The following is a 20,347-nucleotide window of genomic DNA, read 5'->3' as shown; positions in this document are numbered from 1 at the left end:
TTATAGGAAATGGTGTCTTTTTCTGCTGTCTCTTTTAGGTCTCTTTTAATCTACAGGTCATCCATCCATCCATCCATCCATCCATTTTCCCCCTTTTTCCCTCACAAAAATGATTTTTTAAGAAACCAGGTCATGTATGCTATAAACTGGCGAAGTTTCCCATAGCCTGGATTCAGCTGATTGCATCAATGTGAATATTATAACTATGTAGTATGACTCAAGCCATAAGGAGGATATCAGGTAGATTTAAATGCAACTATCTGGTCTGCCACATAGGCAAGTATATTAAAACTCAGTTCCTCTAAAAAGGGCCAGTGGACTTATTTATTGATTTACAAAAGTTTTGAACAGTTGCTTTGAGGTAATCTGTTTCTTCCTCCCTCTTCTTTCTCCTTCTTCTTTTCTTTTTCTTTCTTTTTTTTTTTGAGACAGCATCATGTGCTATGTTGCCCAGGCTGGTCTTGAACTCCTGGGCTCAAGAGATCCTCCTGTCTCAGCCTCCTGAGTAGCTGGGACTATAGGCATGAGCTACCATATCTGGCTTTTTGCTGCCTTATACATATATCTCCTAGAAAATCTGATAAAGGAAAAATGTCACATTGGATTCGTAAGGAAGGGAACAACATCAAGTATAAACAAAACAAAATAGAAAAAGAATTCTTCTTAGGAAGGAAATAGAAAGAACCAGAAAGCAACCTCTACTCAGCCCTTTGATTATTTGGAAGTTTTGCTCTGTTCTTTCTTTAGGAGATAGTCATATGCAGCTACCAGCAGCAAAGAGACCGTAGCAAAGCAAAATTAATGAAAGGGCAATATAAAACTCAGCACGGTTTTTCTCAAGTACAGCAAGAGAAGCCTTATTCATTTTCCCCTCGCGTGGACTCTTATCACATTGTTTTCAAGCCTTAGTTTCTAGCAATGGCCTTCAGGCATGGAATAAAAATAGCTTTGCAGTTAAACCCACTTGCTGTAAGATCTCGGGGCAAGTTATTTAACACACGTTTCCTTACATGAGCAGTGAGGATAATACATACCTTACGCGGTTGAGGGGGCTCAAATGAGATAACAGCTATAAAGTGTCCCATAGTAAATGCATAACAAATGTCAGTCTCTTCGCTGTCCTCCTCCCTGCCAAGTTATATCAATTTTCCCTTAAATATGTTGACTTTAAAATCTGAGCCATTGAAAATCTAAAGTTCAAAGAAAGGGCATAAAAAAATCCTGAAGTTTCATCTCACCCTATGCAGAATCAACCTTTCTGACCATGTCCTTTTGAATTAGACATTTAACAATAAGAACCAACAACAAAATCCTCCTCAATTAGTTCCCACATTTTCCCCCTTCTGTCCGTTCCCTCCGCAACCTTGCTGGTTTGGCCCTTATTTATCCAACTGCATAGCATGAGGGAGGCTGGAGATCCTTTGGTCCAACTCTAATTTTACCAATAAGGAAACTGACATCCAGAGAACTTAAGTGACTTGCCCAAGTATGCTGGTTAACAGCACAGTTGACAGCCTCTAGCACAAATTAAATGCTTATGTTTTAAACTTCACATAGACCTCATAAGCATGTATGACTATTATGTATCCATAAACATTAAAAAATTTTAAAAAATGCATATGGGGGTCAGTAGGTAAAAGAAAAGAGAACCAAGAGAGCCACAGCAGGGAGCGCAGCTTGCTTTAAACATGAGCTCCAGCTCAGTGATCACATGGGGAAAAGGCCCAGCATTGCTAGAACTCCTAATATTTAAAGAGATTACGGAAACTTGAAGTTTTATATTTAATCTTCTCATTTTTAAATGTTGGCAATGTACTGAACACTTCTAAGTGTCTCTGGTGGTCAAACGAGACATATCTATAGGCTGGATTTAGTCCACAGCTGGCCAGTTTCAAAGCTCTGAATCCTGCTAGCCTTAATTTAAATTTCTTTTACTTCATTTCCTTTGATTCCTGCACTCCTGCTCAAAAAAATCTTCCATGGCTCCCCACTGTCTACAAGATAAAGTCCGAACATCGTCACCAGTCCTTCAAGGCAACCCATGACTATATTCAAGACCCCAAACCATATTTCCACCTTGTAGTCAGTCTCCATCTTCCACCGTGACTGGAATGATGGCTGAATTGTACTCTAGGAAGGAAAATATTCAGAAAGGCACCCGTCCAGGCCATGAGGGCTGCTCCTGGGTCCCTGAGCTTTTTCCTTTTCTGTAGCACCCTACACTGTGCATGCCTGTCAGTGAAACCCTGTCTACCCTTAACTGTCCGGTTCAAATACCACCTCTCCACAAAACATCCCTGATGGCCCAGCCAAATACCCTCTTGCTCTGACTTTCTATAGGGCTTTGTATCACTCACATGACACTTACAACATACTGCCTTGTTTTGGCATTGCCTACAGAGCTCGTTTTCCCAAACACCTAATAATATTCATGGAAGGAAGAGTTTGGGTCTTGCACTATATTGAATATCCCCACAGTGCTTTGAACGTAGCATGGAGCTCAATAAACATCTTGGGAACATTATCCTTCTCTACTGAAAACTTGTGGATCAAACATAAAGTACCCTTTCTTTACCAGGCAGAACTCCATCACTTCTATACTTTTGTATTCCAGGCTTTTCGCCAAGCATGCAGCATCTGAGTGGTGCAAGGGCAAAGACCTCACCTCCCTGCTCCTAAGACATCGTCCCCACTGAACTACTGCCTTTGAGTTGCTTTGAGATTTCTTCCTTCAGAAGCACTCAAACCTTTGCCTTAGACAGCATTGATTCTAAGTGGCCACTGTTAAACATTTATCTATTACATGAAAGCATTCCAGGGAAGTTTGTCTTTTTCTACGTAGTAAGATTACTTGATCAGATTTGATGATAATCACTTTGAAAGGGACAGGGAACTAGGCTATCAGCCAACGCTGTGCAAATATTTTAGTTGTGATAAAACCAATGGAAGCGAGCAATAAGCATCATTAAGCTGTGGCTAGCTAGCAACCAACATTAATTTTGATTGTGAGAGTGACACATTTATATCTCACACTGTGTTTTTCTGGAGCCACACCTATTTTAAGCCATTTCTGTTCAGTGTCAAAAAAGACGAGAAAAATTGGACTCAACACTAGAAGCACTCAATAAAATGCTTCTCAAGTGAACTTTTAAAAAATTAACTTTTACTTTTGCTTCACACAAATGCATTACCAAAAAGACAAAATACCACCGTCTTATAAGAGTTTCTAAATTTACACAATAATGGGAAAACTTGATACAGTCTTATCTCAAACCAGTTTAGATGTCAGCTCAGTAATTTCAATTAGCACATTCTGGATACATCCTCTCTAACCTGTGCAAATACACACCGTCAAAGGCAAATTAAGCCTTGCAAACAATATTTACTTGCCTTCCATTTATGTCACATGATAATCTGTGTTTCGATATCAGAGAGCCAAGACAATCAAGAATTCCAGGAAACGTCAAAGAAAACTAATGACTACAGAGGTTTCCACTGTGAAAACAATGTTGTCCTGTTTTGGGATGATCACATCTATTAACCCTCTCTTTTTTTTTTTTCTACCAAGAGGGGATAGATAACTCATTCTTAAACTTGTATTGGGAATGCTTCTAATATAAGAATAATATAATACACTCAAAGAAGGTCCCATAAAAATGATGCTTTTCTTTGTAATTCCTATGGGTAGAAGAAAGGTGAAATGGGGATGGATTACAAACACTGATCAGGAGGCTCTGGGTCCCCTCATTTTTCTTTTTCCTATTTTTATATTTTTTATGATGAAATAGACTTAAAGCAATACTCTCTCCTCTTGAAAACTAATAAAGTGGGCATGCTTATTTATCTTATTTATTCTTTATACAAATATATTGTCTTCTGCATTCAGAAATTAACATTTAAAACACTCTGCAGGCATAAAAGGAATCTAGATCTTTGATAATTGGTTAAAGTCTCCGATTTAGAACAACAGCAACAAATATTTTCTGATTATATTGTTGCAAAAATAAAAGTATCCATGGTTTTGTTAAAGAACAAGAACAAAACACATTTAATAAAAACAAGAGGAAGCCTGGAATCCACCGTGATAAAACTCAGTTGCAATATGAATGCTGCTAGAGGAAGGGCTGGCCAGAGATTTCCCTCATCTTAAACCAAGCCAGAAATAAATGGGCGGCTCCAAGTCCCTTTGATTTTGTTAAATGTATATTTCTAGCGTAAACTGGCATTGTTTAGGTTAACAATGTTTTCCCAAAGGGCAGTGGGAAAGAATGAGAGTCCTGCAAATGCAACCTGAGAAAATGTGTTCCTTGCACGGAAATGGAAGAGCTGTGCTGAGACACCAGGGACACACGCAGGGCATCTGAGCGAGGTGACATTAGGTTGCCCTTAATGAGTTTTCTGCTTCTGACGACGGGGTGTCACTTAAAAAAAAAAAAAAAAACAAAAAAAACTGTAAAAGGATCCTGGGGCGAAAATGAGTGGAGAATCGCCCCCACATTCCTAGATTCCTTCCGGGAGAAGAGGGCGGACACAGGCTGGGGAGGCGGGATCGGGATCTGGAGGCCCAGGAACGGGTGGCTGAGGTCAAGGCCTAGGACCTGGCGCACGCTCCCAGTGCCCGGAGAGGAAGACTGGGACCCCCGCGCGCCCAGATGAAGGGGACTTAGGTCAATGCAGGAGACATCGCATGTCAGCTCTTCCCGCACGGAGAGCCCGGGTGTCTTCCTGAGAGTCGGCAGGAAAGCGGCCGAGGCGCAGAGGCTCCCGGAGCCGCACCGGGCTGCGGGGCTGCGGGGCGGCCCTTACCTGGTTCCTGCCGTACCAGACACCCGACAGGGAGCCGTTGCCGGGGCCCGGCGCCCCGTACGTGAAGTTCAGGGACAGCTCGTCCAGGGCTGCCGAGGCGGCGTCCCCGGGGCCCGCGGGAGCCAACGCTGCCATGAGGTCTCGTTCCCGGCGCTCGGGCTCCGGCTCGGGCTGCGGCCGCCTCCCCTCCCGGCTGCACCGCCCGCAGGCTGCGCCCGGGCCGCGCCGCAGCCACTTCCTGCTCGGTGGCCGGGTGAGGCGGGCACGCCGAGGCCACCTGGCTCCCGCCCCCGCGCGGCCGCAGGTGCTTGCAACCCGGCCCGGCGCGGCCTCCTCTCCTCCTCCCGCGCGAGGTGTCCGCGGGGATCCCGGAGGTCTGCGGCCTCCCAGAGGCGCCCGAATCGCGTAGCACCCTCCTCCCGCCGGGCCTGTGTCTGCATCTTCCCGGCCGCACTGTCCAGGGGGCAATCCCCACGGCAGTCTGCAACGGGTGCCCGCGCCTGTCGGGGCCAGAATCACATCATCTCCGATGTAAACGTATGTCCAAGTCAATGGACGAGAAAGGAGACACTGACTAACCCAAAGCAGCTACCATCTCTCATCTCTACGTGGCAATTCCAGTTCTCTATCACATATGTAGTGTTTCTCATGGATATTTAAAAAATTGATTGCATATGAAAAAGTCATAAGTTCCCCCAAACAGTGTCAGCAATAGGAGAATCAAGATGCGAGCAATTAAATTTCAGCGCCAGTGCTTGATAGATCCTTAATAAATCTCCTTGAATGAGGAAGGAATCCCCTGTGGTAGCTGCAGGACCCCAATGTGTGATGACTGGATTGGGTTTTCTTCAGATGGGACCCAGCAGAATTCTTGAGACCTTGCCAGCTACTGGATAAATGTGCATTTAGGATGAGAGATAAATATCGTTATTAATCTTAAGAACTCTAACCAGATGTTCTGGTTTTACCTGTATTCAAATTCTAATGTATGACCACAATTGATCTGTAAGGTATTTCTCACTTTAAGAAGATGAGGTTTCTGTACTGTTGCCTGAAGCCTGATACTTGCCTTCTTTTGTTTACACACTGCTGAGGTTTTTCTTAGATAATGTGCTTTGACTTCCATGACTTCATGAAAGAGGGACCTTCAAGAAAAGAGAAGTACTGCCTAGAAGGGAACAGGGAGAGTTTACAGTGTTTCTTAGGGGAAATGTGCAAATGAGAGAAGAAAATGAGGAAAAGTCATTTCTGATACAGAGAAAACAAGACATGTCTCAGAAATTGTGTAGTTTCTGGCTTAAGCCCTCAAGATGTTCAGTGAACAGCTAACAATTGTAGTTAACTATTCCCAATTTTAAGAGGCTGATTTACTTCAAACAGATATCTGAAGGAAAAAGGTCTCTATTTGTTATATTGCATTTTATTTTATTTTTTGAGACAGAGTCTCGCTCTGTTGCCCAGGCTGGAGTGCAGTGGTGTGATCTTGGCTCACTGCAGCCTCATATTCTTGGGCCCAAGCAATCCTCCCATCTCAGCCTCCTGAGTAGTTGGGACTACAGGTGCATACCACCATGGCCCACCTAATTTTTTTTTTTTTTTTTTTTGAGATAGAGTCTTGCTCTGTTGCCCAGGCTGGAGTGCAGTGGCATAATCTCAGCTCGCAGCAACTTGCACCTCCTGGGTTCAAGTGATTCTCCTGCCTCAGCTGCCTGAGTAGCTGGGACTACACATGCACACCACCATGCCCAGCTAATATTTGTATTTTTGGTAGAGACAGAGTTTCATCATGTTGACCAGGCTGGCCTCAAGCTCCTGACCTCCAGTAATCCTCCTGTCTTGGCCTCCCAAAGTGCTAGGGTTATAGGTGTGAGCCACCATACCCAGCCCCAGCTAATATTTTTCTATTTTTTGTAGGACAGGGTCTTGCTATTTTTCCTAGGCTGGTCCAGAACTCCTGGCCTCAAACAGTTGTCCCACCTCAGCCTTCCAAAGTGGTGGGATTATAGGTGTGAGCCTCCATGCCTGGACTGATAAGTTTTCTATAACATCACATTAATTGATATTGATGACTTTATTAATGTTTCTTTCTCTTTACACGCTTTAGGGCACAAGCAACAATATCCAAATAGAAGTGGCTTAAATAATAAGTATCCGCTATCTCCAGAGGAATGCATCTCTATGTGGCTCTATTATGTCATCACTTCCATCTTTCGGCTCTACCATCCCTGAGGTACTGGCCTTGTCCACTGAGGGAGGAAAGCCTTTTCCAGAATACCCCCCCGCCCTGCCTCCATCCTTTCATCTCAGATCCCATTGGCTGGGACTGGGTCACATGCCCATGTTCCACCAGGAAGGGAGGCTGGGACAGTGATTCTTGTGTATTTCCAACCTGGAGAGTGAGAGGTGAGCTCTACCAACCAGGGATGAGCAGGAATGCCATGGGGAGTGGGGGAGGGGAAACAGCCAAGCCTGGTACAACCACTCTTTAGGATTTTTCTATCAGCCAGATTGTAAGTAGTTGTACAGTTGCTACAAAGCAAAATACTAAATAGATTGTGTTACTTTCTGGTTTAAAATGCCTCAAAGCCTCCCCATTGCTACAATGAAGTCCACACTTTTAAAACCTGGCCCATGGGATCCTTGTGACATGGCCCCTATACTCTAGTGAGCCAAAGCAGCAAACCTAAGAAGGCATGTTTGCTAATTTCTGCGTGAACCCTTGATCCTGTGGTGAAGTAGCTCTCTGGAGGGAAATGCTGAAGACGAGACAGAACAAAGCACACAGCCCCCCACATCTCTTGCTGCAGACACTGTTTCTTAAATGACAAATGACCCTAGTCCTTACCTTTAATTGCATATAAGATAACATCTAATGGGGTTAATGACGATATGTCTACAATCTATAATCAGATGTGTCTCTTACACCCAAACCTTGATGTGATTCTGCTTTAATGTAACTTAGGAGCAAGTTGGGTGGGATTTTGCACACACTGAGTCTTCACTCCCTGCATGTGGACTATGACTGAAATGTTGCTTTGGAGCAGTCTAACTGGTCCTGGGCCGTAGGCCTCAGTCTTGCTCTGTCACCCAGGCTGGAGCGCAGTGGCATGATCATGGCGCTGCAGCCTGGGACTCCTGGGCTGAAATGATCCGAATGTCAGCCTACGGAGTAGCTGGGACCACAGGTACACATCACTCTGCCTGGCTAATTTTTTAAGTTTTTTGTGGAGATGAGGTCTGCTGTGTTGCCCAGGCTGGTCTCAAACTCCAGGGCTCAAGCATTTCTCCTGCCTCGGCCTCCCAAAGTGCTGGGATTATAAGCAGGAGTCACCATGCCCCACCGGGGACCTCAGGGAAGGCCATTGATCTTCAGGCTTCTCTGACCCCATAGACAACTCTGTTACCAGAGCATGTCCTCATTTATATGCAGATTACCTAAGTTATTTTAGAATCTCCTCATTGTCACCTAAGAAGGGAAAGAGAAACAAACCACATTTCTTTGTCTTTGGCACATGACATCTTTAATTTTTTTCTCCTTTCTTTCTTGTTTTTGTTTTCCTGTCTTCTCGCTCTTTATCTTGAGAGTTTCCTTCACAGACTCGCAACAATCTTAGTTTCCCTAGAGAGAGCTCTTTCTCTTTCTTTCTTTCTTTCTTTTTCTTTCTTTCTTCCTTTCCTTTCCTTTCTTTACTTCCTTCCTTCCCTCCCTCCCTCCTCTCTCTCTCTCTCTCTCTCTCTCTCTCTCTCTGTCTCTTTCTTTCTTTCCTTCTTTCCTCTTTCCTGAGTCTTGCTCCATCACCTAGGCTGGAGTGCAGTGGCATGATCTCAAGTGCAGTGGCACGATCTCAGCTCACTGTAGCCTCCTAGGCTCAAGTGATCCTCTCACCTCAGCCTCTTGAGTAGCTGGGACTACAGGTGTGCACCACCATGCTCAGCTAATTTTTTTTTTTTTTTTTTTTTGAGGGACGGAGTCTTGCTCTGTTGCCCAGGCTGGAGTGTAGTGGCACGATCTCAGCTCACTGCAACTTCTGCCTCCTGGGTTCAAGCAATCTCTTGCCTCAGCCTCCTGAGTCTGGGATTACAGGCACATGCCACCACGCCCAGCTAATTTTTGTATTTTTAGTAGGGATGGGGTTTCACCACATTGGCCAGGCTGGTCTCAAACTCCTGACTTCATGATCCACCCATCTCAGCCTCCCAAAGTGCTGGGATTACAGGAGTGAGCCATCCCACACGTCCAATTTTTTTTTTTTAATAATTGTTTTTTATAGAGATGTGGTCTCATTATGTTTCCTAGACTGGTCTATGACTTCTGGTCTCAAACGATTCAGTGAGACTTCTCAATAAAACTATGTTTAATTCTTTAAAAGCTTGATGGTTTTTCTTTAGTTGATACTCTGCTATACTCAACATGTTCCTATTTTATTTCTTGATTTAAAGAAATCATTTTCAATTTCTTTACATTTATTTAAAACCTCTAATTTTGGAGGAAGATGGTACATGATGCAGAGAAGATTTGATGTACAGCCTACCACGTGCTGTTCTCTAGATTCCAAGATGTCACTGCTGTTGCTGCTGCTGTCCTAGTGTGTGGGGGTGGTTGAAACGAAGAATTCGTGACCAGCGTTCCTTCCTACACAGTTCACAGGAGGCGGCAGGAATGCCATGTGAACTATTTTGGTCCCAGCAGTGTAGGCAGAGCTGTGGAGATTGTTCCGTACTTTGTGACGGCCTCTACCTCTCGTGGGATTTCTTCAGGGGATATCCTGTTCACTTTACGGGATGCCAAAAACTAAAAAAAAAAAACGCTGAAACGTGGAGGTCTGTCTTCCTCAGTTAATTTGAAGAACTCTACTCTGGTGCCAAATCATTTACTTAGAGAGCGTGGTTAGATTTTGCCTAATTGCCTGGGGTCAGTCACTGGCAGCATTAACAAAACAGCTTTTTTTTTTTTTTTTTTTTTTTTTTTTTTTTTTTTCCAGCTACTGTTTAGATACAGGAGTGCATGTGCAGGTTTGTTACGTGGGTTTATTACGTCCAGGTACTGAGCACAGTACCAGGTTTGTTACATGGGTTTATTACATCCAGGTACTGAGCACAGTACCAATAGGCAGTTTTTCCACCCGTGTCCTCCTCCTTCCCTTCCCTCTCTAGTAGTCCGTGGTATTGATTGCTCCCATGAATAATTGTTTTAAATTCATCTCTAGCACAATTCAGTCAATACTAGTTGTGTTATAATCAGCATTACTCAAATTAGGAGCTTTTCACGGGCTAAAGGAGAGTAGGATTAATTGAAGTATCCCATATCATAAACCGAGTCCAGATTAGAGACTTTAATGAGAGAGGCAAAACTTTAAAACTCACAGAATAACATGTGAGACCATCTCTATAAACAGCAGTTTGGCAATTGTTCAAGTACAAACACAAGGCAGACTGTCTGGGTTCAAATCCTGACTCCGCCGCTTAGTTGCTGTGTGACCTCATCTAGCTGCTCCATTTCTCTGAGCCTCATCTTCATCATCTGTAAAAGGGAGATGAAAGGAGTACCTGAAACACAGAAAGTACTCAGTGAGTGCCGGCTCTTACAATTTATAATCTTACCATAGGGAAAGAGCCCTTAAACAAATTCAAAAATACTATCCACATAGACAAAGATTCATACGTGCAATTACAATAAAACTAAAAACTTTTTTCTTTTTGAGACAGGGTTTTGCTCTGTTGCCCAGGCTGGAGTACAGTGGTGTAATCTCAGCACGATGAAGCCTTTGATCTCCCGGGCTCAATCCATCCTCCCACCTCAGCCTCATGAGTAGCTGGGACTACAGGCTCACGCCACTACGCCCAGCTAATTTTTGTGGGGTTTTTTTTTGGTGTGTGTGCAGAAATGGGGTTTCACCATGTTGCCCAGGCTGGTCTCAAACTCCTGGGCTTGAGAAATCTGCCTGCCTTGGCCTCCCAAAGTGCTGGGTTTACAGGAATGAGCCAGCACGCCCAGACAAACTAAGAACTTTTATACATCAGTAGGTACCATAAAGTGTAAAAAGATAAGTCAGAAACTGAGAACCTTAATCCAAAAAAATTAGCTAGGCATGGTGGTGCGTGCCTGTAGTCTCATCTACTTGGGGAGGCTGAGGTAGGAGGATCGTCTGAGCCTAGGAGGTCAAGGCTGCCCTGAGCTGTGATCATGCCACTATACTGCAGCCTGGGCAGGAGAGTGTGACCCTCTCTCAAAAAAACAAAGCAAAAATCAAACTCAACTTTTATTTCTTACACATATGACTGACCAAGGATTCACATCCAGAATATATAAATAACCCCTTCAGGCCAATAAGAAAAAGTCAGACAACCTGGTAGAAAAATGGGCAAAAACATAACAAGTATTCTTCATAAGAAAACATATATATAGCCAATAAACATATAAAAATACTGCAATTTCACCAATAATGAGAAAAATGCAAAACAATATCTCCAATGAGAACCATTTGACACCTGCTTCTTGGCAAATAATGATAATAATAATTTGTATACCAAGTGTTGATAAGGATGCGGAGCAAAAGAAACTCTTATCTAGTGCTGATGCTATTGACATTGGAAAGAGTTTGACAGTACTTGGTAAAGATGAAGATGTACATGTGAATTTCACTCTTATGTACATACCCCAGAGAAACTTCTGTACCTGGACAGTAGAAGAGATGTGTAAGAATAACAGCACTCTTTGTAACAGCAAAAATAAAAACAAAAAACAAAACAAAACTAGAAGTAGCTCAAATATCCATTGGCAGGAATAGTAGGCAAATGAATTTTGACACACTTATAAATGGAATACAGCAATGAAATTACCTGAATGACAACTACCTAGTAGCCACAGAAACATGTATGAATCCCAGAAACATACTATTGGATTAAAAACCAAATCCATAGGAGATTTTATTCAGTATTATTCAAAAGCATGCAAAATGCAAAATTAGATAATATATTATTTAGAAGTACATCTATCCATATGTGGGAAGACCTAATGAGAAGCAAAGGATGGACCAGGTGCTGTGGCTCACGTCTATAATCCCGGCAGTTTGGCAAGCAGAGGCGAGCGGATCATTTGAGCTTAGGAGTTCAAAATGAGCCTGGGCAACATGGGGGATCTGTATAGGTACAGTGATGATGGTTCCATTACACTTCATCCTGGGTGACAGTGAGACCCTGTCTGAAAGCAAAGAAGGAAGGAAGGAAGGAAGGAAGGAAGGGAGGAAGGAAGGAAGGAAGGGAGGAAGGGAGGGAAGGAGGAAGAAAGGAAGATAAGAAGGAAGGGAGGGAGGGAGGGAGGGAAGCAGAAAATGAAAAACACAAAAATTGTGGTAGTGGTTCAAAGGTTTGGCGTTCTATTTTCTAAATTGGGTGATGTGTTACATGGGCATTTGTACTATTATTATTCTTAAAGGTATACACTTCTGTTGAGTGTGCTTTTTTTTTTTTTTTTTTTTTTTTTTTTTTTGGTATGTCTTTACCCATAGCATGAAAGTCAAGTGTGCTTTTTTATAACTATAATATATTTTATAATGAACACAAAAAGACCCATCTAGAAAAAAAAAAACAAGGTTTTGTGGTCAGAGGTTTGAAAAGTTCAAGATTGGTAGACCTGGATTGAAGTGTGTTCTTCTGACCTTTATCAGCTGCGTGACTTTGGGCAAATTCTCTTAGATTCAGTTTCCTAATTCATGAGATGGGAATGATAATATTTATCTTAAAGGCTTTTTTGAACATTAAGTAATAGGTAATGTGAGCTGCATGTCAGCTCAGTTCTTAACTTTGTGCCAGGAGCCCAGGACATGAAATTGGATAAGGCACAAGGAGCTTAACCGGCTGTGAGCAGGCAGACATGCAAATAGGTAGGCTCAGCCTTACGAGTTAACTTCAGCACAGAGTGGGAGGAAACAAAGCAGCAGCAGCCAGCTCAGGCTGGGTAGGCAGGTGCAGCCTGGGATGGCTACCTAGAAAGGGTGATGAGCACTGAGAAAGCTGAGCTGAGTTAGCCACGTGAGGAAGGGAGGTCGGGAGTGAGCAGGGCTTGCAGCAGGCAGAGCACAGGCAAAGACAGCAGAGTATGTATGTATCCATATTGAGAGCTTTGTGTGTTGGATAATCAAGGTCAGACTTGATTATTATTATTATTATAATAGATGAAGTCTCACTCTCCCACCCAGGCTGGAGTGCAGTGGTGTGGTCTTGACTCACTGCAACCTCCACCTCCTAGGTTCAAGTGATTCTCTTGCCTCAGCCTCCTGAGTAGCTGGGACTACAGGTGTGCACCACCACACCTGGCTAATTTTTGCATTTTTAGTAGAGACAGGGTTTCACTCTGTTGGCCAGGATGGTCTCAAACTCCCGATGTCGTGATCTGCCCACCTCGGCCTCCCAGAGTTCTGTGATTACAGGTGTGAGCCACCGCCCAGCCTGGACTTGATTCTTAATGGGGAGCCACTAAGTAGCTTAAGATAAGAGGCAGCAGGGCAAGCCTATTGCTGTAAAATCACCTTTGTTGGAGGCACAGGTGTGGTTGGGTGTGGTTTAAGGGGAGAATCACAAGATAGGAGACAAGTTAGAGACTGCTATGCTCAAGTGAGGATATATGAGAAAGGCTGGGGAGGAGAGGGATTTAAGAAATGTTGAGAAGTAAAATCGGCATGACCTGCTTGTGGGGCAGGGGAGGGTGGGAGAAGGGAGAGTCTGAGATTGTTGCAGTTGGTGGTACTAGGTACAAAGGCAGCATCATTCACTGATGTAGGGAGGAGGAAAGAGGAACCAGTGTAGGGGGAACCAGAGTTTGGTTTCGAGACTCATTGAATTTGAGGAACTTGTAGAATATTCAAGCAGAAAAGGGTGTACAGAATTTATTCTAAGGTGCACTGGTGAGGTCAGGGCCAGGAAAATAGATTTGGGACTCACCAGCATGCAGGTGGATGAGACTGGCCAGGATTAGCAAGTAGCCAATATCTTTCAGAGCAGTGCTCAACACACTTTTTCTGTAAATGGCCAGATAGTAAATATTTTAGGTTTTGTGGACCATATGGTCTCTGTCACAACTACTCAACTCTGCTGTTGCAGCGTGAAAGCAGCCACAGACAACATGTGAATAAATGGATGTGACTGTGTTCCAATAAAACTTTATTTACAAAAACAGCATGCCCACTGGATTTGGCCCAAAGGCCACAATTTGCTGACCCCTATTCTAGACAGAACACAAGGCCAAGAAAAACTGCCTAAGAGGTAAGAGCATGGATTTGTAGGGTTCTCAAGTATTTAAGACAGGATCCCAGTTCAAAGGGAAATTCATTAACTCCTAACTAAAACCTGGGAAGACAGGGGTGGAGCTGGACTACTGGATCTGGGACCCTGATTGTGCCATCTGGGCTTCATCCTCAGATCAGCTTCACATGGTGAGATTATGGCCACAAGGACTCCTGATGCCATCTTTAGAGTGGCAAAGGAAAAGGGAGAGTGTGGCAGATTGGACTACACAGTTCCTCATGCCTCCCCCACCCCACACAGGAATATTTGGCTTGTACGTCCCCACCCATTCCCCAGTGATTGCAGTATCTCCCACAGAGTCATCTTCCCATTGATGGTGGGCTTGGGCACATGACTTGCTTTGGCCAATAGAAATGTGGATGGAGTGAGGGTGACAGTTCCAGGCCTAGCTCTTTAGAAGTATTCCTGTGCTCCTCTCTACTCCAAGTAGCCACCGGTCCAGGAAGGAGAAAGAGACTTGTGAAGTGGACCTCAAGCCAATCCTGGCTGTCTTGAATGGAGCCGTATTTGACCTCTTGGGCAAGAAAATTAATGTAGATTATTGAAAACCACTTAAGATTTTGAGGGTACGTATTAAGCTGCAAAACCAATTGATTAAGGGTATTCCCAACCAGCTTCAGTTAGAAAATCGGGGAAAAAACTCTGATTGGCCTCCTTTGGGACATGTGACCCATCCCTGGACCAATCACTGAGAACAGAAGGATTTAGTATTATGATTGGCCCACCTGGATCATGTGCCCACTCTATTCAAGGTGATGGGGCCTTACCAAGGGGAGGAAAAGGGATGCTGAGCAGACAAAAGCAATTGTCAGTATGGTGGAAAACCAGCATAGAGTAATGCTGTAGAAACCTGGACAGGAGTGAATTACAAAAGTGAAGGTGTGTTGAATAAAGCCATCAGCTGCAGAAAGGATACCAAGACAGTAAGTGAAATGTGCTTATTGGCTTTGGCAATAATAGGTGGTCACTGATAAGCTTTTCCTGAGAGTTTCAGTAGAGTGTTGGGGTGACAGCCAGACTATAGTTAACTATAGCATTTCACAAAACTCGAATTCACTACTGGAATGTCAGTTATTACTATAAAGAACCTTAGATAAGGAAGAGGTTAGGAATCAGGGAGAGCCAGGAGTTTTATTACTTAGAAGCCATAGGAGGCTTCTGGGATAGGAATGTTGGGACCGTTCATACTGGAGGGAGACAGTGCTCAGAGCGGGGAGAGCCCATCAAGGAGAGACTTAAGGCTGAGAGGCCAAGCACAGTCCTGGTGTGACCCTCAGGGCCTGAGGCAGAATTGCATCTTTGGGAACCAGACACAAAGGCAGGATCCAAGCAGTGTGGAATTTAAAAACAGCAGGATTTAGTGAGAGATGACTTGAGGGAGGTAGAATAGGCCAAGGGAGGAGAGAGCTGATAAGAATATCTGGTCTCAGGCCTGGAGAAACAAGAACAGAGCCAGCCCTAAACAGAAGTATTCAATGGACAAAATGTTAATCTAGTGCCCACCCTGCTTTAAGACTGACCTTTCCTTGACTTCTTGGAAAGCCTTTTTCCATAACTGTCCCCAACTCTTGTCCTCCCTCTATACCCCCACCCACCTGCGTTTACTGATTTCTGGCTATGCAGGGCTTCCCAAGGCTGTGTCCCATCCAGGCCAGTCCTCCACAGACAGCGTCTCTTCCCCTGCTTTGTTTAAAATCAAACCATCGTGCCGGGCGCGGTGGCTCAAGCCTGAAATCCCAGCACTTTGGGAGGCAGAGGCGGGCGGATCACGAGGTCAAGAGATCGAGACCATCCTGGTCAACATGGTGAAACTCCGTCTCTACTAAAAATACAAAAAAGTAGCTGGGCGTGGTGGCGCGTGCCTGTAATCTCAGCTACTCAGGAGGCTGAGGCAGGAGAATTGCCTGAACCCAGGAGGCGGAGGTTGCGGTGAGCCGAGATCACGCCATTGCACTCCAGCCTGGGTAACAAGAGCGAAACTCCGTCCCAAAAATAAATAAATAAATAAATAAATAAATAAATAAAATAAAATCAAACCATCTCACTTCTTATCCTTTGCTCTCTACTTTCTTTCTTTTTCTTTTTCTTTTTTGAGACAGTTTCGCTTTTGTCACCCAGGCTGGAGTGCAATGGCACGATCTCGGCTCACCACAATCTCCGCCTCCCAGGTTCAAGCGATTCTCCTGCCTCAGCCTCTTGAGTAGCTGGGATTATAGGCATGCACCACTACACTTGGCTAATTTTTGTGTTTTTAGTAGAGACAGGGTTTCTCCATGTTGGTCAGGCTGGTCTCGAACTCCTGACCTCAGATGATTCACCCACCTTGGCCTCCCAAAGTGCTGGGTTTACAGGCGTGAGCCACCGTGCTCAGCTGCTCTCTGCTTTCAAAGAGGAGTCCAAGAATGAATCCATGCCAAGGTATGGATATAATAGATCTTCTGTGCCTATTTGCTTTCTAAATGAACTCTCCAGGCAACACAAGGTCTTAACCCAAAGAAGTATTTCAGTCGTGGTAAGAATTTGGGTGGATGGAGGTGGGAAGGGCAAAATTGCCCCTTAAATCTTACTACATCATAGGTTTGTCACTAATAAGGCTGCTTGTGAATTGGAGAAATATTGAGGGAAAGGAGATAAAAACCTTCATTTTAGAAATAAAATATTTACTTTGGGGTGATGACACAACAGATCTTAGATGTAATTGGTAAATGAGAATCCCCTGGAGTGAGAAATATAGAGCTAGATAAATGGCCAGAGGTTGGAGGTCAAGAGGTAGTTACTGACTAGGCGTGGTGGCTCATGCTTGTAATTCCAGCACTTTGGGAGGCCAAGGTCAGAGGATTGCTTGAGCCCAGGAGTTTGGAGACTAGCCTGGGTAACATAGTGACACCTCATCTCTACAAAATAATAGAAAACTGTTGAGAAACATTAAGTTTATCCTGCCCCCATGGCTCCTTTGTGGAAGATACTTCTAGTTTGTAATTAGTGGTAGGTGGATAACAGCTGCCTACTTGGTATACTCTGAAGTTATGTGTATATGTAGAACACCTGTGTATTAATAAGAATCACCTGTCAAAGAGCAAATAAATGCGTGGATGAATCTCTGCTCGGGGCCTTCAGTCCTGGAGAGCTGTCAGCCCCACAGGCTCTCAGGCTGTTGGTCCCCAGGATAGATCCACTCTGTTGTGTGATCTAGGTGTCTGCCTCTCATTACCTTCAGCCTGCCTGGGTGGGGATCTCCCAACCAATCTGGTTCTCAGTAGAACACTTAGCTGGGGGTGGTGGCATGTGCCTGTAGTCCTAGCTACCTAAGACGGTGATAGGAGGATCACTTGAGCCTAGGAGGTTGAGGCTGCAGTGAGCCATGATCATGCCACTGTACTCCAGCCTGGGCAACAGAGCAAGACCCTGTCATTAAAAAAAGAAAGAAAGAAAGAAAGAAAGAAATAGCCACATCATAGTACTATCTTTCCCTTCCAGTTTATAGTTTACAAACACTGTCACCTCCATTATTTCATTTGATTCTTTCAAAAGCTCTGTAAAGTAGGAAGAACATTTGTGTTTTTAAAAAGCTTTTTTTTTTTGAGACAGTCTCGCTCCGTCGCCAGGTGCCAGGCTGGAGTGCAGTGATACTATCTCAGCTCACTGCAACCTCCGCCTCCCAGGTTCAAGCAATTCTCCTGCCTCAGCCTCCCTAGTATCTGGGACTACAGGTGCACGCCGCCACGCCCAGCTAATTTTTTTTTGTATTTTTAGTAAACACGGGTTTTCACCATATTGGTCAGGCTGGTCTCGACCTCTTGACCTCGTGATCCACCCACCTCAGCCTCCCGAAGTGCTGGGATTAGACAGGCGTGAGCCACCGTGCCCAGCCAAAAAGTATTTTTACATTTAGTATTTTTATTTATTTTTAATTGATACATAATATTTGTACATGTTTATGGGATACATGTGATATTTTGTTACATGCATAAAATGTGAAATGATCAAGGCAATATTTAGGGTATCCATCAGCCTGAGTTTTTATCATTTCTGTGTATGGGAACATTTAAACTCTTCTAGCTATTTTGAAATATACATTGTTGTTAACTATAGTCAGTCTACTCTGCTATCCAATGTTAGAACTAATTTCTTCTAATTGCATGTTTGTACCTATTAACCAACCTCTCTTCATTAACATTTGAATTAAAAATTTTTTTTTCAGAGTCTCACTCTGTTGTCCAGTGGAAGCGTAGTGGCGAAATCTCAGCTAACTGCAACCTCTACCTCCCAGGTTCAAAGGATTCTCATGCTTCAGCCTCCCAAGTAGCTGGGATCACAGGCACTACCATGCTCAGCTATTTTTTATTTTTAGTAAAGACAGGGTTTTGCTATGTTTGCCAGGTTGTTCTTGAACTCCAGGCCTCAACTGACTCGCCTGCCTCAGCCTTCCGAAGTGCTGGGATTGTATGCATAAGCCACTGTGCCTGGCAAAAATTTACATTTTAAAAAAGCAAACGCAAATACCTCAGCTTAGAGGTATTTATCTAGTGTTGATATTTATCTAGGTATTTATCTAATTATTTGATAAATAATTTATCAAATTATTTATCTAATGTTCACTGCTGGTTTGTGGTCGAGCCGAGACTTCTGCCACTCAGTGAAGATATCCAGGTAGGAGGGTATACTAATCCTTGTTCTTCAGAGAAACAGAGCCAATGGGACATAGGCGTATGCACGTGCACACGCACACAGGCTTCTTATGAGGAACTGGCTCACATGATTATGAAGGTGAAGGCCCAAGATCTATAGCTGGCAAACTGAACACCCCAAAGAGCCAATGGTATATAGTTTCAGTCCACGTCTGAAGTCCTGAGAACCGGAAGAGCCAGTGGGGTAGGTTCCAGGCCAAAAGTGGGCAGGTCTGAGTCCCAAACAGAGCTGATTTTTCAGTCAGATTTCAAAGGCAGGAAATGACCCATGTTCCAGCTCAAGCTGTCAGGCAGCAGGGGTTCCCTCTGACTCAGCCTTTTTGTTCTACTCAGGTATTCAGTGAACTGATGAATCCCCCACATTAGGGAGCACAGTCCTGCTATACTCAATCTACCAATTCAACTGTGACGCTCCCCCAGAAACTCCCACACAGCCACACCCAGGATAATATTCGGCTAAATGTCTGCGCACCCTGTGGCCCAGGCACATAGACACAGGAAAGTAGCCATCACAGTGTGGTCCTCAAGGAAAGGAAGAAAAGAGACAATTTAGCTTTGCATTTAACACTGATGCATCAGCCTGTGAAACCAGATGTGACAAACGTGGCAAATAGAAGTTTCACAGACATAAATTTGAACATTTCTCAGTTTTTTCTTTGGCCGGGAGTTTGATCTCAATAGTCATCCAATTTATCCTTTAGGACAAATTTATTTTCTCTCTTTCTTCTCTCGTTCTCATTCTCCTTCATCATCGTGTTCATTCCTCATCACCATCACTGTCATCATCAGCATCCAAAGTTGTATGGAGTGCCTGCACTCATGTGGCTCTGTACCAAGAAGGAATTTGGAATTCATGGAGAGAACTGGATCTGTCCCTTGCTGTGTGTGGCTTAATTCCAGTTTAAGAGACAGAACATATACATACAAAGATAAATAAGTATAAATCGAGTAGGAACTTGATACCTAAGAGCTAAATACAGGAGGATATGAATGTTGGATTCCAAAAAAAGGAGTGATTATCAAGCAGGACAGGGTCTAGAAAAGCTTCAGGGAAGTCGAGGTTCTTGAGCAGGGCCTGAGAGAAGAGCGTGGCTGATGCAAGCGTGGGAAGGAGAGAGTATGGCAGGAATTTAGAACACCCGGAGGGAAGTGGGAAGTGCAAATGTGTGTGCAGGGACAGCGAGTTGTGGCTGGGTGGGCACCCATGCCATGGAACAGCTTGATGCCTGGAGAGCAGCACCCAGAAACAGCTTTCAGCCCAGATTGCTAATTAGAATTTTTTCACTGTGTGTGAAATTTCCAGGATCAGCATGGAATGTCATCTGCGTCTCCTGCCGGCGTCTCCTCCCAAACACGGCTTCCTAAACCTGTCTTGACAGTCAAGTCCCACAGCTGCTCTGCCGAGTTACACAGGCTTCCTCTGAAAAGCTGTTCTCCTGGACTTGCATGTGCTTGGAGGAAAGGAAGCAAGGAAAGTGAAAGCTGCCACTTGTTTCCAGGTACTGAGCCAATCTTATTTTTCTACTCTTTGTCCTGTTATCTGGATCCGC

General features: G+C 44.1%; 1 protein-coding gene across 2 annotated transcripts in view; it reads right to left on the bottom strand.

The window, feature by feature from the left end:
- Positions 1-5,050, bottom strand: part of NIPAL2 (NIPA like domain containing 2) — a 101,331-nt gene extending 96,281 nt beyond the window's left edge. The window contains exon 1 of one of the 2 annotated variants that reach the window (XM_039464764.2): positions 4,807-5,050. In XM_039464764.2, coding sequence (XP_039320698.1) covers positions 4,807-4,941 — 135 coding nt within the window. In that variant the 5' untranslated portion in view covers positions 4,942-5,050. The remainder of the gene's footprint in view (positions 1-4,806) is intronic. The other variant, XM_039464765.2, reaches the window with a different exon arrangement.
- Between the last annotated feature and the right edge of the window lie 15,297 nt (positions 5,051-20,347).

Source organism: Saimiri boliviensis, chromosome 15, assembly GCF_048565385.1.
Source record: "Saimiri boliviensis isolate mSaiBol1 chromosome 15, mSaiBol1.pri, whole genome shotgun sequence".
NCBI lineage: Eukaryota > Metazoa > Chordata > Mammalia > Primates > Cebidae > Saimiri > Saimiri boliviensis.
The sequence above is the reverse complement of the archived record's forward strand: the minus strand, read 5'-3'. Positions and strand labels throughout refer to the sequence as shown.